At 39.5% G+C, this 27,606-nt stretch overlaps 1 protein-coding gene across 3 annotated transcripts; it reads right to left on the bottom strand.

Moving 5' to 3' along the window:
* Positions 1 to 42: 42 nt before the first annotated feature.
* On the bottom strand, positions 43 to 27,606 carry ppef1 (protein phosphatase, EF-hand calcium binding domain 1). 3 transcript variants are annotated; one of them, XM_053229411.1, is made up of 19 exons: positions 26,887 to 27,310; positions 26,049 to 26,127; positions 24,758 to 24,864; positions 24,436 to 24,468; positions 22,421 to 22,548; positions 21,856 to 21,916; positions 16,557 to 16,726; positions 15,751 to 15,865; positions 14,911 to 14,957; positions 13,238 to 13,404; positions 13,064 to 13,100; positions 12,820 to 12,969; positions 8,873 to 9,157; positions 8,118 to 8,303; positions 7,692 to 7,834; positions 2,651 to 2,757; positions 2,401 to 2,564; positions 1,525 to 1,609; positions 43 to 1,123 (listed from the first exon to the last, which is right to left on the bottom strand). In XM_053229411.1, exons 3-19 carry the CDS (start codon positions 24,810 to 24,812, stop codon positions 924 to 926), a joined length of 2,133 nt encoding a protein of 710 aa, XP_053085386.1. In that variant the 5' UTR covers positions 24,813 to 24,864; positions 26,049 to 26,127; positions 26,887 to 27,310; the 3' UTR covers positions 43 to 923. The 3 variants fall into 3 exon arrangements, with proteins under 3 accessions (XP_053085386.1, XP_053085387.1, XP_053085385.1); XM_053229412.1 differs by lacking the exons at positions 26,049 to 26,127; positions 26,887 to 27,310 and adding an exon at positions 27,330 to 27,606; XM_053229410.1 differs by lacking the exon at positions 26,049 to 26,127.

The raw sequence follows: 27,606 nt of genomic DNA, 5'->3' as shown, positions 1-27,606 counted from the left end.
TACAACAGTGCAGGTTAAAAACCCTAATGACTATTTTAAAAATTGAATAAAAACGTTTTTATTAAGTAGTTTTTACCTATACACCAAAATGTCATGACCTCTAAAAGGACATCCGGGTACAGCCAGTGCCAGCACACTCTGAAAGGAAACTATCCAGTCTGTAGGCTGTTCTTTCATCGATACTGACCACAAGTCCAGCAAAGTGTAACTGAACACTACTCATCGAACAACAACACTGAATCACATCATATCAAATGAAAACAGCTCTTGTATAATTGTACCGATTTATCGGCTGCATTAAATCTTGCATACATCAAATTATTGTTCAGGTATCGAGAATGAATTGTCTCGGAAGGAAAAATATGCAGCCGTAATGCAGCCATGCACGAGTCTGTTTCATGCCTTGTTTACGTTTTATATGTACCGTGTTTAGCGTTAGTTTAAAATCAAGTTTGAATGCAATGAACAGTTTACATCAGACACAATGACCCTAATGTGTTGTTGGCAGTTAACAGTCTGTTTTTTCCATAGTACAACATATTATATAAGTATAATTCCATCAATATCCACTAATTATCCATCAATTCATCACTGTATCAAATACAGTAGCAGCACAGTGTGTGCTACAGACAAGTTTCACATATGTATTCTCAACTAGATTATACTGTAAATATAAAGAGAATAAACTCAAACCTAAATAAGCAGGCTTAAATCTAATAAGCATATTAATGCTGACCAACTATATATGACCATTTTTTCAGCATTTGTTTTGAATTTTAAATGAAGTGCAATTATGATCCACTGCCATTAAATTAAAATGAATTGGAATGCAGATGTACAGATACATTCATTTCATATCAATCAATATCTGCGCTATTGATCAACAGTGCGTTATATTGTCTTGTCATATGTGATCGTGTGTGTCAGCCTTGCTGTTGGTCCTTCACATCCAGCTTATGTACGACCCGGAAGGCCTCCAGGAACTCATTGAAGTCGATGCTGCCATCCTTGTTGAAATCGATGCTGCGTGCCATGTCATCAATGGCTCGGTCATCCACATCCACACCCAAGTGAGAACTGAACAGGTTCCATGTCTGGCGGAACTCCTCGATGGAAATCTGACCTGCAAAAGGTGAGGTTCAAAACCTATGAAAAATTCCACCCCTAAATGTGATCAATAATATATACAGTCATATCATGTACAAGGATTGTGGGACGGTGAGGGGAGTGAGCCAGACCAAAAAAAAAGTTGAGTTCAAATTAATGGAAATGATGACACCCAACAAAAAATAAAAGGAAATGTGTAAATCTGAGTTGTAGGTTGTGGATGAAGTACAACGGCAGGCCACATAAGATAAACAGATGGCAGTCAGGAACAAAGGCAACAAACATGACCTGTTAGGAAATCAACGCTACCAATAGACCAGTATTCAATACTGAGACCTTTGAACTTTTTGAAAAATTCATTATTGTGCTTTTATCAATTTCCCAGTTCATCATCATCATTATAAAGGTAACACTTGCCTGAATGGTCCTTGTCGATGATGTTGAAGATGATCTCAAGGTCAGTTCGGTACCTGTACAGTGTTTCTGCTAAGTTTGGTGCCACCTGTAAGTTGGAAAAAAAAAAAAAACCCAATAAAGATAAGTTCTGTTCATGACTCAACAATGAAAGTTCAACTAGGCCACACATAAGAAGCTTATTCACAATCTAAAGTCTGACATGTTGCATGAGTTCATTACTTGCAACAGGTGGTCACCATTACAGAGAGAAAGCATCTGTGCTCAGGTATCAACGTAAAGACTATTGAAACAGGAAAAGTTCTCGCCCTTTTATTTAGTGAGGCCTTTCTGGTAGCGTTAAGCTCCTGGTGATATCGCCCTGAGGTTCACCAGAGTACACAGGCTCCTTTACCGCAACAAGATCTCAAGGTGAGGTAAGACAAGTCATACTAGTGACTGAAGTGGTTTGGGCACCAAGGATGCCCCCTGGTTGGCTCCCGGTAGATTCTCACCAGACATATCCCACTGGATGAAGACCCAATCTAATATAGTCTAAACCAGTTCAGAATATGTCTGCCTAAACTGAAAAAATATCATGATCAACACTGGGATTGGGGCTAATGTCATAAATTACCTAGTGCTTGCATTAACATAAAACAGTAGGTAATTTACGACTTTAGCCAACGCTGATTCTGTATCATGATGCTTCCAGAAACAAGTCTGAAGAACATCCGGCTTATTGTTACACCAAGAATAATTTTTAAAACACTTTTAAACATTGTTCTTATTTGTCTTACCTGACCATAACATATATTATATTCATATCATTTGAAAATATATTTATGAAGCAACTAATTTTTTGGTTTGAACAAAAATAGATATGACAGGATGTGAAACCTGTGGCATAGGTTGCCCTGGACCAATGTTTTCAAAGCATGACTCGTATTCTACATTTCCATCAGAGGCCAGGCGCACAAGACGTGGTCTCAAAGTACGCCATGGAAGATCCAACCTCAGCACTGATTCCACTACTTGAGCCCATTCATTGGTGGAGATCTTGCCTGTGAAAGAGCAAGAAAGAAATGAAGACGATAGAGATAGAAAGTGCAGTCGTATTTAAAAGTAGCATTAATCTGAGTTACCTTACCTGTGTTGTAGATATCATATTGCTGAAAGGCAGCCATGAGATCAGAGCGATGGGCAAACAGCTTTTCCTGCAGAGCCTTTAGAGCTGAGCTTTCAGCCACACTGACTCTAAAATGAACACACATTCAAATTAGAAATATCCACAGTTGGAACTGGCACTGTTGGGTGTACACCAAACACGAAACGGTAAAGTACACTAGTGTAAAAAAACCTTTTTTGAGCCATTCAGAATGCATTCAGACCCCTTCACTTTAACATTTTGCTACTCTAAAATGAATCCAATTATTATCCAAAATAATTAAAAAGCATGAATGAGTTTTTACAAAGTTTTGTAAATTTATTAAAAACCAAAAGTTGAAATATGTTAGTTACAAGTGTTCAGACCATTTTCTATGACCAAGGCCATTTTTGGCTATAATCAATATAAGAAGTTGTTTAGGGCCTCCCCCCAACCCACCAGAATCTTAAAAACTGCAGACTCTTTTTAAAAAAAAAATAAAAAAAATTGGTGAGTAGGTAGGTGGGGGCAATTAGGATGTCACTTTGGGCCCCTAAAGTTTCAGGGACCTCCCCAGCTGTGACAATAGATGTTATGTTCGGGTGCATACAGTTTCCATGGCTACCTGTGTTAAAAAACTGAAATATCACATTTAAACAAGTATTCAGACCTTTTACCCAGTGTGCTGCTTGAAGCACCTTGGTGGAAATTATTGCCTTAATTCATCACGTGTATGATGCTAAGAACTTGGATCTTATCCCATTCTTCTCTGCAAAATCTCTCCAGCTCTATCAGGTTAGATGGGGAGCATCACTGTAAACAGGTCTTTCCAGAGATTTATAACCAACTTCAACTAGATGCTGTGGCTGAGTGACTCCCGAATTTCAAGCCCTCCTGAGTGGGTTTTCCTGAAATTCCCCAAATTCCCCTTAGTGATCAATAAAGTCCATCCATCCATCTGTACTTTGAGCCATTCACCTTTCCTTAGATCCTGACAAGACTCCAGTTTCTGCTGCTGAAGACCATCACCACAGTGCGATGCTGCCACCATCGTGCTTCACTGTAGGAATAAAATTGACTAGATGACTTGACATTCAGTCTAAAGAGTTGGTCTATCAGACCATAGAATCTTGTTTGTCTGGCCTCCAGCTTGAGCTGAATGATGGCAGCTACTGTATTCTTCAGGACTTTCCCCAGGTCTGGACCAGAGGTTTATGGACAATTCTTGTAATTAGGCTTGTTTCTTTCTCTGTATGGCTTTATACAGTCTATGTGTGCCTTTCCAAATCATATACATTTTGTAGGACATTATTTAAAATTATTGTTCCATCATTTTTTTCTATTAATGTATAATCTAACAATAATCGTCTGTAAGATATGACTGAGATGCTGTGAATGCTTTTTCAACAGGAAACGACACAAATATTCACATAAAACATTCTCGGAGGTAAGACACCTGTCCTTTTCCCTGCGATGGAACACTTCGAAGCCCTCAGGCCAAATCAAAGCAATAAGTGAAACAGTAAATTCAAGAAAAGATTGCAAACAAGGTTTGGGTGGATGTTATGCTGCGTGCATGAGAAATCTTATGTGATGTTTGCTGAAGGATGATTCCAGGATGATTCCCAATCTTGCCATAGCATATAAAAATCCCACTGAAGTGACCAGCAATGTTGTTATGGGATCTTCATGTTGGGGTCTAGAGCTGAATTAGCAAAGGCTGAGACAGAACTTCTTCAGAAGTTCAAAGAAAACTCTGCGTCTTGTAAAGGAGATCAGAAAAGCCTATCGGAAAATTAAGACCACAAAACAAGAAATGTCAGAGTGTACTAGTGGTCCTATTGTATATTCAGTGATGTAGAGAGATGAGAGAGCTCTCTATACAGAAACAAGGAGAAAAAAAGACTAGGGTTAAATGGCTTACAGCTCAGCTGGAAAAGAAAAAGCCGAAAAAAGTCAAGAAGATGCCTCAGCATAATGCATATGCAAAAGAGAACTTTGCATTGGTGAGCACACCAAGTAGGCACCTCTCATCAGAAAGCAGATTTCAGAGCTGAACAATACTGCCTTCCAAAGCCTCATGCAAACTGCAAAAACGGAACAACGTGGCCACCTGCTGTCTGGAATGGAACTTTACACTGGGTCAGAGCTGGATCAGAGAGAAAGTCACAGTTCCAGTGATTCTGATGATGAAATTCAAGCCAAACCTCTCAAAATTAGACACAGAAGAGGAACACTGATTGATCAATGAAATGCCTTCTGCAGCTGACACTGACATCCTACAGAAGATGGTATGAAGACATGATATGATCTTCTTTGGCTCAAATCTATTTACAACCTACATTCATATGAATGGTGCGATGATTCTAAGTCCTTTCATGACACCAGAAATAAAAACTGAACTCACTAGATGCCTGGATGTAGCCATCAGTGAAGATAAGCAAAACCTTGCACCAGCATGGACTGTTGTTGGGAACTGGCTTCGGAACCAGTCGAATGAAGCTCAATTCAGAATAAAGCTCAGTTCAGAGAAACTCACTCATCCCAACTGGGTTATAGTAGGCAGTTACAGTGATATGGTCAATGGACTAATATGCATTGAGCGAGATATGGTGTCATTAAAGAGCAAGGTGAGGGAAGTAGAAGCAACCGGTCACCAAAAATGGGCTCTCCAGACCATGATGCAGTCCCTGGGGGAACAGACTCCCCGTCCCTCAGGTGCCGGTTGGTGCTAATTCAACATTGAGCAGATGGTCTATCTGCGCTGATGTAAATGGACTAAACAAAATTGACTTTGTATTGGACTCTGGAGTAGAACTTAAATCCATTATAAAGGTCAAAGCACACACAAAAAGCATGGAAGAAGCAAGAATAAATGTGCTAGCAGATGAGGCTGCTAAGACAGCTGTGAGAGAAGGGGCTAACAAAGTGGCTAACAAACAAGTGACCAAGATAAAGCTAAATCTGAAAGTTCTATATGTACGAGATGCTAATCTGAAGAAATCTGAGATGGTAACTGTAAGAGAAATTAAACATCTGTTAGGGGTTAACATATATATGCACAACATAGTGAGACTTCTAATCTTACAATCGTTCATATACTGTACTGCAGCAGAGTCAACTCTGAGGGATATCAATGTTCAATTGATCAATGTTAGATTGGTGGACTTATGCCCGGGAGTGCAGAAGTCTATCCACGAACCCACACAGTGGTTCATAGGCCCTTGTTTGCACCAGCTTTATAAAGGATCTTTGCCAGTTAAAATCACTAAGGCCACTCATACCCTTTGTCCACATCTTTCTGGCAAACATGCATATCATCTGCCAGTGGTCTGCCACTGGCTTATTAGTCTGGCTCATGTTATTTAGCATATGACCTGCCTGCTCATAGGCACTTTTGAGATCCTAAAAATTCTTGAGCGAAGGATGATTTGTTCCATAGCAATGAATTGGTAGCCAGTTAACTAAAATATTTTTTCGCAGCTTTAGTACAACAGTATGGCATGACTGTAGCCTTGGATGAAATTTGAAAGGTTATTCACACTATGGAGCAAATTGGCATCGTTCGACAGAAGACTCTGCAAAAACAGATGGCTTTACATCTACTATTAGCAGAGAAGGGGAGAATGTGCACTGCGATTGGTAAGGAGTTTTGTACTTTCATTCCAGACACGTCTGAAAATGCCTCTTGCTGACTTACATTAGTCCCTTTTAGTATCTCCTTTCCTTGAAGGAAGGGAACTAAAGTTTGGCTCATGGCTAATGTCTCAGGAAGGTTCACAGTTTCCCATGGTTCAAATGACCATGCCCATCATTCTTCTCTTTTTTGTATTTGTGGGTACAAACAAAGTACTTATGGGGTGTCTTTCAGTGACCTGGATTTGAGCTGTTCACAAAAGACCTCAAGTCAACATTCATGAATGTAATGTTATATGTATGTTAAACATACAAGTGGTTAGAGGTCTAGAGTTTAGATTGGCTTAGTTTCAGTTCAACAGCCACGCTCAACAATCAGCAATAAACATTTATTATTTTTCATTATTATTTCTATCCTTAATCACTACTTAATCATCTCCTACTGTAAACATCCCTTCATATTAATGCTGTAACAATGCAACTGCATCCTAATATTTAGGACAAGCAAGCTTAGCCATACAATATTTACAGTTTTTTCGTATATTGTGATATTCTGTTTGCTTTTCTTATATTTGTTTAAATTATTAATCATTTAATTAATCAAAAATGTCATCATTGTGAAGCTTTTTTATGTCCTTATGTATCTCTGGGTGTTAAAACATGATACTTTGAGAAGGTCTCAGTATTCTCATATATTCTGTCTACAAGAGAGGTAACGGAACGTGGTTGCTATGGGCTGCTAGACAGTTTTATGTACAAGGTCTGTTATATACTCTATGCCTGCATTTTTTTCCCAAGAAAATAATAAGATAAAGGGGAGAAATCAAACACATTTATAGCACTTGGTAGATGCCATGTCACTACTTTGTAGCCTCCATCAAAAAACATTTCCCCCAGTACAAACAGGCCAGAGTCTAAGATTCTGTTAAGCTAAAGCCCAGTTATAGAAGAGTTGGCAATTTTTAAATTCATTGTAGGTTTAATTTTGCATAACATTGGAGCAGTTTTCCACATTTACATTACATTGCAGTGCTGAGCCATGTTACTTTGCTTATTCACTTCTGTTCATGTGTATAGATTATAAGGTTGGCACAATGGTGCAGTAGGTAGTGTTACTGCCTCACAGCTCTAGGGTACTGATTCAATCCTGAGCTTGGCTTCCAAGTTCTTTGGTTTCCTCCCACTGCCCAAAGACATGCTGGTAGGTGGACTGACTATTTAAAATTAGCCCTAGGTGTGAATGAAAGTGTGAAGGGACTGGCGACCCACATCATACCGACTGTTCCTGGGGTCTACTGGGACCCTGACCAGGTTGTTCCTAAAGTGGTTCCTGAAGATAAACGAATGATACGTATGCAGTGTACCTCAGTGATTAGTTGTACACACCCATCCAGACTAGGGACTATACCTCTGTTGCAAAGTAAGCTTCCTGGTGCTGCGGCTCACTTGGTACTGGAAGAAACGTGGGATCAGATCTGGACCCAGCTTGATGTACGCACCACGATTACTGCCCTCCTCGTAGTAGTTAGATGCCGAGAAAATAGTGATTACCTTTCAAAAGAAAAGCATTCTAGTAAACAGACAGTCCTGCAAATGTCAATGACTATTTGTTCATTTCAGTACCAACCAATGAAAACAAACCCGAGAGGTCTACTTAAAATATATTTTGTTTCATATTTCAGCATGAATTTTAGACACATAGGATCATGCATGCTATTAATATGGTGTTTCCAACATGGCTGCCACAGGTCGTACTAGATACATGCCACAATACACCCAAAACCAGTTTGTACTCTGCATTTGTCGTATCGTTCCACCCCCTTAAGTGTCTGACCTGTCCATCATGGCAGAGCTCATAGCCCTCCTGCTTGCACTCATGTGATCGAATAAGTAGGCGCATGCCGTGCTTTTCCAGAAGCCGACGTGTAACATCGGGCCCGAAGTAGCATCCTCCGCCACGGAACGTGTTCGGACTGCATCCGTTCTGGCTCTTTGGGTCGCTCCACAACACATCCACAATCTACAGCACACAGACATAAGTGCCAGATAATAGTGATTAATAAAAACAAATCAAGTATTTTCTGTCTTGTACTTTTAAATTGCGTTCATCTATCAACACAAATGTAAAATTACAAATACAGGAAGTCTTGATCACTATGGGCATACTGTACAGGAACAGTCGATGGCACTGTAAATGACATGCCTGTGAAATCCATATGAAATGTCCCTCATTAAACAAATGGCAGACCTACACAACTGCTTCAGTAGCAGTACAAGGTGAAACCAGTTAATATTCAAATTTCAATTGCATAATGTTTATTTCAAGCGGCTCCAAGTTTCAAGCATGTAGACAAGTCTTTTTCTCTTTAGGTTTTCTTACTTCCTTGCTAATATTGCAAAGCTAACAGTGATGTCATCAGTCTCACTTTTTAGATTGTTGGCTATGTGCTCATGACACACAAGCAGACAGACAAATAGTCACATGCAGAAATTATTGCTGTTGTAGAGCAATTTCTTTTCTTAAAAGCTAACCAAAAGTGATAAGTATTTATAGTTTTTACTCTCTGACAACATCTAGTGTTCTCTTACCTGCTTCCACTCCAGCTCTTCTCTGGGTGCCTCAGGCATAGCAAGTGACACTATGGAGTCGAGGAAGGGAACTTGCAGTATGTCAGCAGGGCTAGGGAGTCTGGGGGATGGGGGAGCACACCGTGATCCCTGGGGTGAGCACAACGAGGAGGAGGAGGAGGAAGAGGAGCTGCTGCTCTGCCAGGTGAGGCGACTCTTATCCTTCCGCTTCGACTTGCCATTGCTGTCATTGCAGACACGCATGTGATCCAGACTGCACTTGGGTAGCCTCAAAGCTGACTTTACCTTGAGCATTGGGAGAGAACAGCGTGTAGTCTATGGGTCTAAAAAAAAATGTTTAACCAAAGTAAAACAATACTCAATATAAAGATGAAATATTATGTTTGGATCAAATTTCACTTAAATCTGAGGTTTTTTTTTATTATTTCTTAATAATATTTCTTAAATACAAGATTAAAAGGCTAAAATAAAATAAAAAGTGGAGTCTCAGTCATCGTTTTTTTTGTGTGTCCATTTCGATAATGTTCTATTTCACCGCTCCTAACCACCAGGGGGCAGTGTTTAACACCTGGCTATCATTTAGTGTGTACGAATGCACCATAAAATGTCATGAAGACACAGTACTTACTGTAAGTACACAACGTACTGTCACTTCGGTTCATTTTACTCTATCTGCCCTGTACCGTGCTGGACCTTCTGTGTATCTTGGAGCTATCTGCAGAACAGCTTGTGAATTCCGTCATAGCTACAGGTACAACCGGTCCTCCAAAGCTGGCAATAGACTATCATCTCCTAGTCTGCAATCATGTCTTCAGGCTTTTTGGAGTGGCTAGTACCTTAGTTGGCTTCCACTGTTACCTTGCTTGCCGCACTATGAGTTGGCTACAAACTTTTCTGTTGCTCAGTGTAACACAGTCATTCGCAGGTTTTTGCACATCGCCCTCAACAAACCCTCTCTTACAAACCACAGACCTGTCCAAACAAGTCACTAACGTGGTCGAGTGGTTTACCCTCACCATACCGTGCTCTACACCACTGAGATTGCAAAGTCATCTGGATTCTGCCAACACGCTTACGTGGGCCAGTGTGGGTCTTCCTTGATTCCCCATATCTGCATCATGTGGGCCTCCCATGGCCCTTCAGATCAGTTCCATGGTCCCCCCAGTCTCCTGACTGGCAGATTGTGAATATAATATGGCCTCTACTACATGGAACCTGCTGAAGTCAGCTGGATTTTGCAAATATGCACACATGGACTGGAGTGGATTTCCATTGCTCATATCGGTGCCAGGAGGGTCTCCGCAGCACTCTGGCTCAGTTCTGGAGCCCTGCAGTCCCCTGACTAGTGGGTCTGTGGCTAAGCTGCTTCTTTTTTGGTTGTGGCGTCCATTACCACAACCAACTGGTACAGAGTGTGGACCAGGATGCTTCCTAAAAACAACAAACTGGGACTAAAGCAGGGCCTTTTCTCCTCTACCCCCTTGTTCATGCCAGATTGCTAAAGCAAACTGGAATTTGAAGTACTCTAAGCTAATCCCTCATTTCATCAACGAGCCATTTTTTTACTTTCTCGGCAATTCATCCATTTATCACCTGCTGTCTGATGACTAGCGGGGATGACACTCCTTCTACCGATGCAGAGGTTTTTTTTTCACAGCATTATGCATTCTCTTCGTGGTTAACAACTGAGTTAGCTGGTTTCCACAATATGCACAGCCTCAGTTTTGATGGGTTATGGGCCATAGGAATCGTGTTGCACAAGGTCTAAACTCTATGCAAACTGTGAACAAACAGCAACTCTGGCTTCAGCAGGGTCCGGAAGCGTATCTGAAGTAAAATTAGTTTTTACCAACTTGCATGCACTGATGGTGTTACAGGAGGCTTTTAAACTATTTACTGCACTGCCCCTGAGCTCTGTGGCACACGCTTTAGCTAACATGCATGCCTCCCGTTGACACTTGGAGCATGTCACTAGTGGTTCACTGGACAAAGCATTATATTCAGACGCACGATTCCCAAGCACTGAATGCAAATGCACAGGTGACATCTGTTGCTGTCAAACCTTCTGTGTCAGAATTGTAACTAGATCAGCCGAATGGATCGGCCAGGTGGCATCCTCCAATTGCCACAACCTGGCCTGTCGTCTAGGAGGTGCCTTCATAAATTCCGTTGGCCTCTGACGAGTCCTAAATGGACGGCGTCACAGAACTGACGACCAAAAGAAACTCCCCACCACTAGAGAGCCCTGTTTCCATGAAGAACAGGGATAAATAAAGTCCGCCATCGACCCAGGACAATTTCAAATCCCATCAAGTGGCTGCTCTGTTCCAAGTTCATTTTCTCTTGGATAGAAGTACAATCTATTCATTTTCTCTTGGACAGAGGCAGACCACATGGTCAGAACAAGGGGTTCTTCTACACATAAGTCTATCAAGTGTTATTTACTGTATGTTGTGCAGCCACAAACTGGGATACACTGGTGAATCTGTGCAATGTACTTTTGATGTCAAAATGTACCCATCAGACTGGAACACAGGTATTTTTTTATTTATTTATTTATTTTTTTGAGCGTTTGCTTTTCAAGGACAGGCATTCCAGATCAAATATCCTACCCTCCAGCCTCTCTCTAGAGCTGAGGGATGCATGCAGGCAGCCCTGAGACTTAAAGATATTGCCTTGAAATATCACACTTAAAGGCAGTAAGCTGCATTAGTGATTTATAATTTTTTTAATGCTTCAAGACCGCAAGACTCTACTGGCTTCATGCCACCATTTCTCCTAGTACCAGATAAATAGAAAAACTGCAATCCTTTAATTCCAACGAACAAAGCACTAAATTCACAGTTCTCTCCTCTGTTCTTTTGTGTACTTGGTGTTTTGATCGGACAGTGTGTGCTCAGACTACCGACTCTTAGTTTCTCCTCCATTTTTGAGAAAAAAAAAAAAAGAATGATACGGCAAATAATCCACTTTGTTCATGCTTATTAAACCTGTGACCGAGTTTGTAACATGACTGCTGATGATCTATTATGGACTCATCACTAAAACTGGCTGAAAAATACCTATAATACCTACTTACCTGAACACATTCACACCTATTAAATATTTAGATTTTTCATAAGCCATTTGTTCAACATGCCATATCATATCAGCTGAATTTCCTGAAGATCATGGGAAGAAGAAATTTAAGTTCTGTCATTCTTTTTTCTCTATTTTAAATGATATTGTGCCAATATTGAGCCAAATGCAGGCTATCAGCAAAGATGAGATTGATGCTTATAGATTCAGTGCTCAAAAATAATAATACTAATAAGCAAAGAAAGGCTAAATGGCACTGCAATCACGAAATAAAAAAAGATTTTTTAAATCAATAATTTACTTTCAATCTATAATTTGCGGAACGGTGTTGAGCTTTCAATCTACACTCACCATCCACTTTATTCGGAACACCTATACACATGCACATTCATGCAGTTGTCTAATCGGCCAATCACGTGGCAACAGTGAAGTGCAAAAAAATCAGGCAGATACAGGTCAAGAGCTTCAGTTAATTTTCACATCAAACATCAGAATGAAGAAAAAGCGTGATCTCTGTGACTTTGACCATAGCAGGGATGTTAGTACCAGAAGGTTTGGTTTGAGTATTTCAGAAATTGTTGATCTCCTGGGAATTTCACACACAACAGTTTCTAGGATGATGACTTGGCTGATTAGATAACTGCATGAATGTGCAGGTGTACACGTATTTCTATTAAAGTGGACAGTGAGTGTACATCACAATATCATTGAAAATAAAGAAAAAACAAGAACTTTTTTTTTTTTTTTTTTATCCCCATGCTTGTTTTCTTAAACACACCTGACTTGTCTCACTAAGGTCTTGATAGCTGAGGAGGTGAATCTGGCGTTACAGGAGGATAAAACACTCACATAGGAGGATTTAAACTCACCTTGTGTCTTTCAACAGAGCTTAGAAAGTCCAAGTCAGTTTCATCCGAGATGCCGCCATGAACAATGAGGACTTTGTTATCGATAATGGTAGCAATTGGGAGCAGGCTGAACACGTCCTGAAGGAGCTGGAGGATTTCTCTCCCGTGGGTCTGCAGAAAATCAAAATAAAAAAAAACACCACTGGATGAAACTCAAATAACAACCACCGAGTAGCAAAATTCTATATACGTGAAAAGATAATACCTTGTACTTCTGCATCACTTCTTTTGTAAAGCCATATCTGAAAGAGGACCAATAGTAATTCCTTTAGGTGGTTTTTTTTTTTTAGGTATTCCTTGGGAATCATTCCACGAAATTTTTAAACAGCACGTAATTGTGAATATGAATATGAACTAGGCAGTGAGATCGTTATGCTACCTCAGGTTCATGATGTGATCCTCATGGTTGCCTCGATTGAGGTGCATGTGATCTGGGTAGAGGAGCAGAAAGGCAAATAGGATGATGATAATTTCCATGGACTTCTTACCACGATCCACAAAGTCCCCGTTGAATATGTAGGGGTTCTCAGCAGATGGCAGACCGTTCTAGAAAAAAGCAGAACATTATAATGTTTTGAGGAACAATACAGGCATACAGTCCAATGCCAAGAGTGTTCCAATTTTAATATAAAAACACTCTACTGAAAAAAAAAAGTGTATTGAAATTTAAAACAGCCATCAATAATCTTCTTTATCTCTTCGAATGGCCTCTCGATTCTTATCTTTTATGAAAACTAGGTATCATGTCAGCCTGGTTGTTCAGTTTCACTACCCCACACATTTCTCTCCGCACAATTACAATCATTTATTCCTCACCGACCTCTAGTCCAGTCCAAAGCTACATTTTTTTGTACAGCTTGGAATGAGTCCTTAAGCTTTGTCAGTAAATGATCATGATCAAACAAAATACTTGTTGGATATTCTTGAAATGGTGGATTATAGAGATTGATACTGGGAGCTATGGCAGGAAGTGAACAAAGACCATTCTAGGAATCTAGCAACCCTGAAATAACCAAATCAACGTTATCGTCAAAAGCCTTCTACATCCCTTATTTCACATAGCTGCTTCAAAAAATGGATTGCCACATGCTTCTCTATTTACACTCATTTTCACTTGAATATTTTTCATCACTAGTGGAAAACAACATTGCTAAACTAGTACATTAAATCTCTAGCCTTAAAGAGCTTCTCAAACTCTGCTAGCTTTCAGGTAGCATGTGATGCTAGCTATAAAATATATCTGTCATGAGCTGGTGTATACTATAACGCTCCTATGTAATAAATAACCTTGTGTGACGTTGTGCATTTGTATTAGAGGCTATTTTATTTTGTGTGCCATTCATTTTTATTTGTACCACAGCGCCGTCGAATTGATTCTCATTCTCGTGATCGGTCAGAAGGTGTTAATAAAAGAGAACCTGGTGAAAAAAAAAAAGAGCTACATAAGTGATAACAGGAACTAACTTGCTTTATCAACATTTCACAACCTTAAACATAACTACAGTCAGGTCCATAGATATTTGGACAGTGACACAATTTTGGTAATTTTGCCTCTCTACACCACCACAATGGATTTGAAATGAAGCAATCAAGATGTGATTGAAGTGTAGACTTTTCAGCTTTAACTCAAGGGGTTTAACAAAAACATTGCACCATTTAGTAATTACAGCCATTTTTACAGAGTCACTCCATTTCACAGGCTCAAACCTAATTGGACAATTGACTGATGAGCAGTTTCATGGCCAGGTGATGTTTTTTTTTTTTCCTGAACTACACAGGATTTATATGCATGCTGATATTTATATGCAGATCAGTAGAGGGTGCTAATAGTAATTGCAGGTGTCATTATGGTGAGTGGAACCCACTGATTGTCATAAGTAGTAGGGTATATGAATGTATATGATGACACATATACACATATATACACATATATACATATATATATATATATATACACATACATACACACCTTTCTTTTGTTGAATTTAAACAAGCTTGAAATTATAACCAACTAAAAACTATAGCATTTATGATGAGAGCTTGACTTATTACCTTATAGAATATAAGGAGCAAATCATCTAGTCTTCCATGTAGGTCACCTGCAGTGAAAATAAAGATGATGTTGCATGCTTCTGGAGAGAGGTAAAATATTAAGGGCTGACTGGTTTGCCAAAAATATTAAGATTCCCCAATCAGGGGAGTCATGGAGTTCAAGCACAATGTGATTCTTTAATTTTAAACAAAGGTAAAATCAGGCAAATGTAAAAATGAATTAACACGGAAAAAAAACAAAAAAAAACAACCCACTTTCATCGTTCAACTGTTTGATTTAACATATCGCTCTTCATTTCACCGTTTCAGATGTTATCAGTGTTCTTGACAAATTTTTCAGATTTGATTAGGCCATAAACACTATTTATGAATACTATAGCAAGTGTGTGAAACTAAAGCAGCAGAGCCATTACTGCTCATAATAAAACACTTATTAGCATCTGAATACAATTCATTCATATCTGAAGAGCCATTTCGTTCTGGGCTTTAATGTGAATGGGGGAGAAAAAAAAAAAAAAAAAAAAAAAGGTTCATGTTTATAGAAATCAGATGCAACATTTTCATGTTGGAATGCTGCCATTAGCTGCGCCTCGTGTCTTCATTTGATCTGAAGCGCCATTCAGGCGTCTGCTCCTATCAGAAGAAGGCCATTGAGGTGCAAAGAAGTGCTTCGTAAAGTGCTGCATAAATACACACTTCATTTGGGAGACACTTTGCTCGTGCATGCATTCGAAATGGGAAACACGACTCAGAGAATGGCGGGAGCTCTGCTTGAAATCATTAGTGCTAAATAGAAAGCACAGGGAACACAATCGAATGTGTGCAAGGTTTAAATCTTACCGCAGATTGTGATTTCCTTGGCATAGGACGATGACAGGTAGATGACATTTGGCATCTGTTTTAGAAACTTCTGCGTCTCATGAAGTAGCTGCAGCACGTATTTGGCATGGAGAATCTAGGGAGAAGAAATACAACTAGTTAAGACATTCAGTGGAAAAAAATGGTTAGGAGTTTAAAATCGCAGAACTGTACCACTGTTGAATTGGTGATTTTGCCTGCCAAATAAATAAGTGTAATACGTACAGCTTCACTTTTTTGGGTATGCTTCTTAAAAATCTACACGTCAGGCAATCACTGGTTACATTTGAAATTTGTGTCATTATCGGCAGATATCGGTCATGATCAGTGTCAATTCATTATCGGTCATAACAGTAGTGCGGTCCATCGCATGCCATCACAATGATAAGCAGCAACATGTTTATAAGACAGTGAAGAATTAACCAGAATACTTTGTTTGAGTGTCCACCATACAAGTCCCTGTGCAAATTATTACACTGAAATACACTATGAGCACATTAATAAACCTGTGCTTTGTCTACTACTACCATAGCTGCTGTTATAGAACATCAAGAATTCATCAATAAACATGACTCTATAGGAAGCCTTACTGAAAATTCTGTTTTTCTCTCTTTTTGTGGAATTGGCTCAATAAATATACATATAAAATACCACAAAGGACTACACTATGCATCAGACTGTTTGCTCTAGCTAACATGACACCCAAAATGTGTTTGGCTATCTCACTCTAAACTCAGGACAGCATCGTTCACAGGTGGTCACTTGGTTAAAGTTGCAGTGTGTTGTACCTGCTGCTCCTTGAAGGCGCTGAGCAGGGTGTTGGTATCAGTGACGCTCAGGGGGAAGGAGAGGCGAGGGCCGATGTATGACTCGGGAACTGTGATCTGCTCGTACTTGTACTGTCTGAGTTCCTCTGTTACAGGGTCTACGGCCGGGTCCAGCAGGTGAGAGATCAGATCTGGACAATATAAAAAAAAATAAAAAATAAAAATAAAAATAAAAAGCAAAAGCAGGGAAAAAAAAACCCATAAAGCAAAAGAAAAAAAAAAGGGACATGGTTAATTCATTTGACTTAAAAGCAATACTCTACCTATTGCTATGTTTTAAGCTGCCTATGGATAAGATATATATCTTTATTAATGAATTTATCAACTCACATGCCTACATAAAGAGCTAAAACTGGAATATATTTTCTGTACTGCTCACTGTTATGAGCTACATCTCAAACCATGATAACTGACAAGCACATGGTGTAGAAGTAGCAGTCACTTGGTTTGAGTATTTCAGTAACTGGGATTTTCATGGACAACAACCCCACAGAATTTACACAGATTGGTGAGAAAAACAAAAAACATCCAGTTAGCAGCAGGTCTGTGGGCAGAAATGCTTTTTTGATGAGAGAGGTCAGAGGAGAAGGGCCAGGCTAGTTCAATCCGACAAGAAGGCTGTGGTAACTCAAATAATCACTCTTTACAAACATGGTGAGCAGAAAAGCATCTCGGAATGCACATGGTGTTGAACTGTGAGGCGGATTGGCTACAACAGCAGAAAACCACATCAGTTTTCACTCCTGTCAGCCAAGAACAGGAATCTGAGGCTACAGTGGGCACAGGTTCACCGAAACTCGACAAATAAAGACTAGAAAAAACATCACCTGGTCATCACCTTCAATGTCCAGTTTTAGTGAGAAAATAGACGTTACACAACAGAGCAGTCTTCTGATCTGAGGTGTTGGCCCAGGTAGGAGAGTAAATTAGAGATGGAGGTCTTTTACAAAAGCATTTCAAGTCCATTTTACCTCACATGACCTAACCACTGTAATACTCAGTGATGGCTGGTCACGATACTGAATGGGAGGGCTGAAAAATTCTACTATCTATGAATAACTCAGTGTTACAATTATGAAACCATTAACATTGAGTCTTATAGCATGGGGTATCATTATACGCAAAAAATTATTACACATACACACAGGAACAGATAGGCAGTTAGGAAGCTAGGCAGCACCATTTGTGAAGTCAAGTGATTCTATGTATATAACAGTGTGTAAAAATTAAGTGTAGTATACAAAGTTTCCAGAGAAACGGGGTGTTATGGACAAAAGACCTTCGTCAGCTGTATATGCAAAGTGCTTCTAAATTTAAAAAGTAATCACGCTGTGTAGAAAGCAGAAAAGCCGGCCTTGCTGTTAGCTAGCTCCTTCACTCAAACCACACAAATCTGACATTTTGGATGATTTGTACTTTGAATGGAAAATTTGTGCGTAGTATATTTACTTCTAGTTTCTCCTGCAAAGGCATTTTGAAAAATCAACGACCAAGAGAGTAATTTATGTGTTTTTTATCACTTGAGGTGACTGTCAACATTAGTCTGTGTGAATCTATAGTCTGGGTTAGAATGAAATCAGCTCCAGCCTCTGCTTTATTCCATTTTATATATTTTCTATGTGTTGGTGTTCTTGATTAATAAGACGATACGGCTGGCTTAATTTTTATGTATTTTTTTCTTTGAAAGAGAAGGAGGCCTGCTAGTCCCTGCTAGTCCATTTATACCAGTCAGCCCTGCTAATATAAATAACAATGCTATCTATTGTTGTGTTTGAATGATCTAAAATCCTGGATATTGTTTTCCCAAAGCAACAGCCAGTATGGACTGGGATGCAACGTGGCCATCACACACACACACTTCAGTCTGAATGGCTGCTAATTATGTACTGAGATTTGTAGACATTGTCTCTATTGTGCCTTTTGTGAACATGTAAATGTTTGATTGTTTGCCGTGAATCTATTCAAAGGGACGCCAGACATCATGAACAGCTGTTTGCACTGGACAGGAGGAAGTGCTCACAACCTTGCTCAAGTGTTTACTGGGGTTGCTGATTATGTAAGCAAAACCGTGTTCAACAGCTATGGATGGTTATTGCCATTAGTCTGAGCTTAATTATATACTGATCATATTATCCCACTCTTAATTAGTCTCAGAGAGTGATTCTTCACCAAATGAGTGAATAACCAAAACTCTGACTATACGACAATGCACAAAGACAAACTACAGAATTGGACAAAGGAGTCTATGTGAAGTTTCGCATGTTCGCTCAGTGTCTACGCGGGTTTCCTCCCAAAAACATGTCAGTAGATGGACTGGCTATGCTAAATTGCCCCTAGGTATGAATGTGTGTGTGCATGAAGCGCCATCCAAGGTGTTTTTTTTTTTTTTTTGTAATTGATGTACTCAATTACATTTGGAATGAGGATACGTCCATTTGTTTCTAAAGTGAAGATATGTCAATTTTTTAAATGAGGCTCATAACCTGCTATGGAAATACACTATATTGTGCACTTCTGCCAGAAATTTATTTTATTTTATTATTATTATGTTTTGGCAAAGACCACCAACCATGATAGCTGGCTTGCTTTTGTATCTTTCTATGGAAACATCCACACAAACATTTTCATTGTTCAGGTTGTTTAGGTCATCTATGATGCACGAACATCACCTAATTCAGTTAGCATCCCAGGTTTCTGGTAGTCTTGGAAAGGCTTTCCAAGGCTTTGTTTTGGATTAGCTTGGGTTAATTGTCCGCTTGATGCATTTCTGGCACAACAGCACAGCTCAAAGTGGTATCTCCTTGTGTTGCTAAGCAACTGTGTCCCTCCATAGTAAATGTTTTAAACCATTAGGATAGGTGCATGATGGTTAAAAGGGGGTCTGCTCGTTTGATATGAAAGGATAGAAAGCTAGGCACTGAAATGTGAGAAAGAGGAGTTGCTGGATGAAAGAACATCAAAAGCTCTGTTAGGATGTAAACAGAATGTGAAAAAAAGTTTGACGTGTATGGGAATGATTACATGCCATTATTGATTTTACGTATATAACTGCAGATGTGGTAAAAGTTAAGTGTAGTATACAAAGTTTCCAGAGAAACGGGGTGTTTTGGACAAAAGTCCTTCACCAGCTGTTTAAGCAAAGTGCTTCTGAAGCTGTAAAGCTTCCTTAAAGATTCCAGTCCATGTTGTTTATTTGCTGCAGATTTGTTGGCTGTAATCTCTTCTTCCCTGAAATGTGACTGAAATCTGGTGTCTGTGGAGGCATTAGCTCATTAACATGTTAGCTGAACAAGCTTGAGCTGACATGTGGATTGTATCATGACACGTTGTCCTGCTTAAGGTGGATTCTTTTTTACTACTGTAGAGCCAAGAACAGCACCACCGCCAATGGAAAATACACAGAATGATCTGAAGAAGCAAGACTAGAGTGGATTTCTTCCTAGCACAACCTCAGCTTCAGTATATCAGTGACGGTCGTGTTAATTGATTACACTTCTCCCTAGATTTCATGTGCCTTGGGGCTAATTTATTTAAGCTAACTTAACACACACACATCATCAGTGAAAAAAACGTCATCAGCAGTGACTGAGAAGGCACGTGTGAAAGACAATAGCAGGGGTAATGTGGATTACTTTCTCGATGACTGATTTTTTTTTCCAAAATGGCTTTGGAGGAGCCAAGAACAGGAATCTGAGACAGTGGGCACAGACTCACTGTAGTGAAAAACTGGACAGTTGAATATTATAGAATACTGCTATTGACTTATAAAGCACTGAATGGTCTCACACTGCAGTACCCGAGTGAAATTTTGGTCTTTTATGATCCGCCCTGTCTACTTCGATCAAAAGGTGCAGGCTACTTGTTGGTACCTTGAATAGTGAACGCTACAGCAGGGGGTAGAGCTTTCTCTTACAAAGCCCCACAGTTATGGAACAGCCTTCCAGTTAGTGTTCAGGACTCGGACACAGTCTCAGTGTTTAAGTCTCGGCTGAAAACATATTTGTTTAGTCAAGCCTTTTGTAAATAGTTTTTTTTCTTAGGTAAAGGAGCAGGTCTGGAGGGTTCACAGGCATAGAGTGTTGTGGTGAACTGGGATATTTGGATGCTGTCACCCCCACTACTCTCATGCTTTCACTCAGGTTGGTTGACAGGGGAGTGGCTGGCCGCTTTATGTCCCGGGGTGCCCTCATGTCCGTCACCTTCTGGCTCTCCCTTTTAGTTATGCTGTCATAGCTAGTTTTGCCAGAGTCCCACTTGCACTCTGCACACAATGTACTATCCTTTAACCTTTACGTGACAATTAGCATACTTAATCTCCCTCTCTCTCTCTCTCTCTAGCTACACATCCTTCTCCTGAGATGCCAGTGATCCTGATCCTGCTCTCCGGTCCTGTCTGATGTCCTACTTCTAGGGCACTATTCATTGTCACCCAGATGAGGATGGGTTCCCTTTTGAGTCTGGTTCCTCTCAAGGTTTCTTCCTCATATCGTCTCAGGGAGTTTTTCCTTGCCACCGTCACCTCTGGCTTGCTCATTAGGAATAAATTCATAAATTTAAAATTTATATCCCGATTTTATATATTTCTGTAAAGCTGCTTTGTGACAATGTCCATTGTCAAAAGTGCTATACAAATAAAACTTAATTGAATTGAATATTGGAACAGAACATGAACATAAATGTGTTAGACCTGTTTATTTGTACAGGATGTTTCTCAGGGATAAAACTGGACAGCTGAAGTTTGTTAAAACTTCCCACTGCAGCCTCAGATTCTTGGCTGACAGGAGTGGAACACGATGTGGTTTTCAGCTGTTGCAGCCCATCCGCCTGAAGGTTTGTTGTGTTGTGCATTCTGAGATGCTTTTCTGCTCACCACAGTTGTAAAGAGTGCTTATTTGAGTTACTGTAGCCTTCCTGTCTGGCCATTCTCCTCTGACCTCTCTCATCAACAAGGCTTTTCTGCCTGCAGAACATCTGATCACTGGATGTTTTTTGAACCCTTCTTCGTAAACTCTCTAGGCTCTTTTTGATGTGAACAATAACTGAAGCTCTTTGACCTGTATCTGTATCTTTTTATGCATATGAATGAGCAGGGGTACAGGTGTTCCTATGAACATGGCCACTGAGTGTATAACCATCTCAGAAAGCGATTTGAGTGACTGGTTCGCAATTCACATTTGCCCCGTACTTAGAATTGAGTTGCTGCTACATGACTGGTTTAATGAGCAGACGTATTTTACTGTATAGGTGACAATCTCAGTACCTGGTCCATTCCCATTGAGATGTGTGAAGTTATCCAACATGAAGCTGAAGAAACTGGAAAGCTTTAGGAAAACAAAATAGAGCTTCTGTGAAATGACCAGTTATGACCATCATATATCAGAAACATCGTAAAGATAAGCTGTATTATCATTAGTTTGGTATTATATGCATTTCAGTAACACCACTCAGTGTTATATACCACAATTTAATCTCTTTTCCTCTTGTAGTTGTTAATAGATACTCTGAAAACTGGGATACTGGGTTGTACACTTAACATATCATTTTTTTTTTTTTTTTTTACTATTTAACCCCAACCATAGACTGTAAGCTTGGGAAACAAATTGAGATGCATTTTGAGAAATTTAGAGTGACTGTGTGTGTTACAGGATTGAAGTATCAGAGATGTGAGACTGTTTTAGAAACAATGTGCCAAAGTTAAAATTCCACTCTCCAAAATCAGTTTTTGCTTGAAGTAACTTGTCAACTAATTTTTTGAGTTACTGCTTGACTAGTAAAAAAATGAATAGTTGTGTAAACTCCATTTTGATTATTTGTTTCGACGTTACCTGTAACTGGTCCTGTTCTCCCGCGTACTCTATGGACTGGAAGATGTTCCAAGTGTATCGTCTCCTGATCTCGAGCCGGGCGATGTAACGCCGGTACCAGCGCTGGATCAGTACTGCAGCTTTCATCGCTACGTATATGTGGACAGGAAATAATACACGTGATTCCATAATATAGGATTTCTCGTCTCACTCCACCCACTATTCACATCAAATCTAATTAAAAACTTTGCTGTGGTGTACAATGGATCAGCTATTAAACACCACGAGCCATAAATCCTTACAAACCTAAAATACTAGGAATTCTGCAGGAAACCACATTAAAAGCACAATGATGAGACACCAAGCGTAAACCACTCACAGCGCACTTCCTACCACAACATTAACACAGCATTATGTCAGAACTACTATAAATAGACTGCGTTCCTATTTTCAGAAGATCAATCTAACTCTTTCTACACACACACACTCATGTCAGTTGACATAAGGACACTTAAATCTTTCAAAACATGCTGGAGTGCAGTAGTGCCACTAAAAATAAGCAAAGCCTCTGGAGATTGGCATCATGGCTGCTAATTAAAGATGTGCTGAAAGAGTTGCTGAGAGTGCAGGAAGGGGTAAAGAACATGGGGGAAAAGAGGTGGAGCAGCCTTCATTAACAACATGGGCAAACAGAGCTAGTCAAGGTGGGCTCGTTGTTTTTCTCCACCAGTCAATGAACTGATTCTTCATGATATTTGCCGTATATATTTCATTTGTTAATGAAGGTTCTGCTGTTTATCTAAAGCCACTGGACTTTGCAAATAGCTTCCTGGATATTAAAGGTCATAGCAAAGGCCCACTCCAACGAGTGTTTATAGCTTATTTCATTAAATCAACTCAAAGAATGAACCCAGAGACCCAACATGAGAGTGGCCGCTTGGGAAAAATCCTTCACGTGGTATTTTCTCCTATATGCACTGCATTTCTGAAAACTGCAGATCTTCCTGAACTGAAGATTTTAAGATTTTGGACATCTTTCGTCAGACTGACTGCAGTTCCCCAACCCCCATTTTCTCCCTAATTTGGTCTTGGTCCACTGGGGAGAGTGAGGGTTGAAACGTGCTTCCTCTGAGACACATGAAGCCAGCCAATCACATCTTTAACTGCTGCTCATGCTGCATCACGCCCAATTGGAGGCAAGCGCTATCCGCCTTCTTCCACATACATGAGCTTTCAGATGCAGGAAGATCTAGTCATGTCATTTCGATTATGTATACTTTTAGTTTCTTGTAGAAGATGGGGTCAACTTTTATAGACTGTTATAGACAGAAAAATGCAATATTTGTTAATAAAATAAAAGATTTTTAACATTTTTGGCTGTTTTCCAGAACACAGCCACTGCGACATTCAATAAGTTTTCCATGGGTTTCATCTTCATCTCTTATCAATTTCCAGTTAAAATATGCTTACCATAAATACATAAATATACAGGGTGTCCCGAGAGTCTCCATAAACTAACATTTTTTAAGCAAAATGTCTTCCGAAATGTTTAATTTTCTTAGTTTATTTGATTTTTTTTTTTCAGATAACCTTTAAGAACGCCTTTGACAAAAGAATAACGTATTGAAATCATTCAATGGTTCAGGAAGCTGTCGCAAGGTTGCGACTGACTTTAACAGGAAACACTGCAAGCACATCACACGCGACATTGCTGTCAAACTTATTAACAAATTCAAAAAGACCGGAAGTGTTGCAGACCAACCGAGAAGCGGACATCCACGAACATCTTCTGACGAAGGCACAACTGACGTGGTGCTGGCGAACATAATCCCCTGTGTATGGAGACTCTTGGGACACTCTGTATAAATAAATGTTTTTTGTTGACAAAGCCACCCAAAAAAAAAAAAAAAAAAAAAATCAGTAATCCAAGTAGAGTGAGCCTTTAAGACACTTGTAAAACTGAACGGACCATAAAGAAAAGCTTTTTTAATATTGAAGAGACAGAAAGATGATGTAAAGGCCAGGCGCTTGCTTACTCAGTACTGGGCTGGGCGGCTTGACCATCAAATCTGTGTGAGGAGAAAGAGGAGGAATTGAACTCAAAAGTTTTAAAGTTGTTTGATTACAGTGCACTTGATCTACTTTCAGTCAGTGGCACAAAGTGAGATTCAAGAGTGCACTAGAGAGAAAAACGATGAATACATATACTATACATATATTATACTATACTATACATATACATATGCAAAGATACAGATTGTTACTTGATGTGTGGTGTAAAAGAACTAATCTTGGAACTGGTATTGTGCAAAACTAGTTGATTGTTACTCCCTAAAATACAATACCATATCCACTTACCGATTTCTGACGGCCTTCCTTGGTTCTCAGTGGCTACTGAGGCGCCACAACCCATAATGTCGACATGAATGTTTTCTGCCTGATCATGTGTCTTTGTGATCGCAAACCTAGGAAGACGCAGTCAAGAACACAGTTATGAATAGATAAGCAGGTGAATATATCAATACTTACACCACAGCACTGCTGAATTCTTAATAACAGCAGCAGCTCTGACTGTAGTTCCAGTTGCAAGGCAAATCACATATTTATAATAACGTGTGTAATTGTTGAAATGTTGACGTTTTCTGGAAGGAGTCTCCAGTGTCAGCACTTTGTATCAGCCCATCACTGATTACTTTCCTAGAACAGCACACCCATCATGTTTTAGCCCTTTCTTAATGAATTTAAAAGGTCAACACAGTCGAACAAGATGAATGCAAATGAAAGCACGTGTGCCGTTGTCACTGTCCAGAGTAAAAAGGATACGTGATTGATAATGGTCTTTAATCTGTATCTTTAGTGCTTTTCAAAGGATCCTTGACAGGATTTATTTTTATAAGAGTGGCTTACATTTATAAGTGCGAGTCAGCCACAAGATCCATGTGCATAAAGACAGAAAAGGCAAAAACGTAGACCAGTTCCTAGGCAGCTTCCTAAATCAATATTTCATGCTATCGATTCATAATCAAGCAATCATTTCTCATGTTTGGCTAATCAACTTAGAACCCATGCCACGTACCGCTAGAATTATGAGACTGAATGCTAGGTGTTTGCATGCTTCAGGTACTTCTGGGCACTTTTCATCCACTACTTAATTAATAGTGTGGGTTCAGACATGCAAATGTTTCTGAAGTACCACTTTTGCAGGCTAGTTAGCATGGAGAAGCAGGGGCTTATAAACAATATTGCTGTACAAGTGTGTATATGGTGTGAAGGCTATGCAACATTCAAAGCAATTGTTCCAAAACTGGACAGTCGAAGGTTGGAAAAAGACCAGATGACTTTTTCCCCCCCCACTTTGTAGCCTCAGATTCCTGTTCTTGCCGTTGTAGCCCATCCGCCTCAATGTTATCATCGGTTGTAGCACGTTGATTTGTTTGGATAAAGTAAAAGCAACAGGAATAGACACAAAAAAAGTGAGTATGCTGTACAGAACCATTTCTGATGCAAGATATAATGGAAAAATTTTAAGAGGAGGAAAAGGGGATTATGGAGTATGTAACGTCTGTACAATAGAAATACATGAGCACCACAGTGACTCTTTTCCCCAAAGGAAAAAAAAAAAAAAGAAAGAAAAATGTGACTTGCTTACCCAATGCCCCAATTTTTGGGCTAGTTTCAGGTCTTTGGAAATGCAGTTGGGCTGGAAATGTTACTGAAACCTGGCAACCCTGGTTAAAGAAATTAGCTCTTCTATATTAGCACTCCCTATATTAGGTAACATTGCCTAATTAAGTTGAACAAAAAAAAAAAATTATTTTGTAATTGCAAAATTATGCCACAGTCTGAGGAATAGTGCTTGAAGTGTTGCTAAGGGTGTCTGCTAAATGCCATAAATGTAAATATGTAATAATAATAATAATAATAATAAATAAAATGCAAATGATCCAGAACATTCTGCCAAGCTGGAATACCAGGTCACTGAGGGGGCGTGGCTTAAGGCCATATAAGCATTTGGTGTATTCCATGAAAAAGACCACAATGGCAAATTTGTTAAATAGAACCAAAACACAAGTACTAAAATAAAGGATATCAAGTTGATATACTATAAATAATACAAATATCAAGTTTGTATAGTTCAATCTACTTATAGGTAGTTTGTTCATGTAATTGAAGTTAACCCTTTCATGCACAGATTGTTGTAACATTTTGCTTAAAACAAACACATTAAAAATTACCATGAGGTTAAAAAAAACAAAAAGGATTAAAAAAAAAAAAAGTTATACCTGAAATTTTAAACAAACAAAGAAAATAAATAAACAAACAAACCAGTGTGTATATAAACAAAAAATTATAACCTTCAGGTATATAGGCTAAAAAAAAAAAAAAAAAAAAAAAAAGGAAACTACATTCAATTAAAAAGAAAAAACTTTTTAAAAGCTAAAAGGTGTTCACTGGAGTGTGGTACAAAAAAAAAAAAAAAACCTTACCCAAGAAGTTGAAGCATAAACACACTTTACATTTCCAGTCTGCTTTGGAGATGCTGTGGAGCACTCCTGGCTGAATTTCAAATTACTCCATGTTCCCTATACAAGTGCACTACACCCTATATTAACTCAATGTACCTCCACACCACACTAGCACACTAGACGCAATGTCAAAATATCACGCCACCTGTGAAGCACTGAGGTTTTTTTTTTTTTTTTAAATAAATAAATAAAAAAAGACAGAACCAATAGTTTGTAGACCCTTTCAAGTGCACTATATATCCTATAAGATTCCGTTTGGGATTCAGCCCCAGCTAACAGGACCTGTCCATTGCTAGCGCGCTTCAGTTCCTCTCAGCACGACCTGCTGTGGAAACATTAGCACGACATTCCATTCTGAATACGACAGAGTGAGTCGGTAGTAGGGTGAAAAAATCAGTACATACCGTCTCTCTGGTGTGTGACGTACACGCTATAGGTGCGCGCGAGAATGAAAACGGAAGCGCGGCGACTCGCGCGCGCGTGCGGCTTCACACAGAAGCGCGCGCGCGCGCGCTCGCTCGCGCGTCCTTGCCGTCCCTCGCGCGCGCCTGTGCAAGCCCAGAGGATGAAACCTGTGTGAAGATACTAACGTCCAGATGCAGCTCGCGCACTACCACACACTGCGAGTGTGCAGAGCTACAGGTACAGGTTTTACTCGAGTCTTCAGAACCTACTTAAACG

Source organism: Pangasianodon hypophthalmus, chromosome 25 (genome assembly GCF_027358585.1).
Source record: "Pangasianodon hypophthalmus isolate fPanHyp1 chromosome 25, fPanHyp1.pri, whole genome shotgun sequence".
Classification (NCBI taxonomy): Eukaryota; Metazoa; Chordata; class Actinopteri; order Siluriformes; family Pangasiidae; genus Pangasianodon; species Pangasianodon hypophthalmus.
The sequence above is the reverse complement of the archived record's forward strand: the minus strand, read 5'-3'. Positions and strand labels throughout refer to the sequence as shown.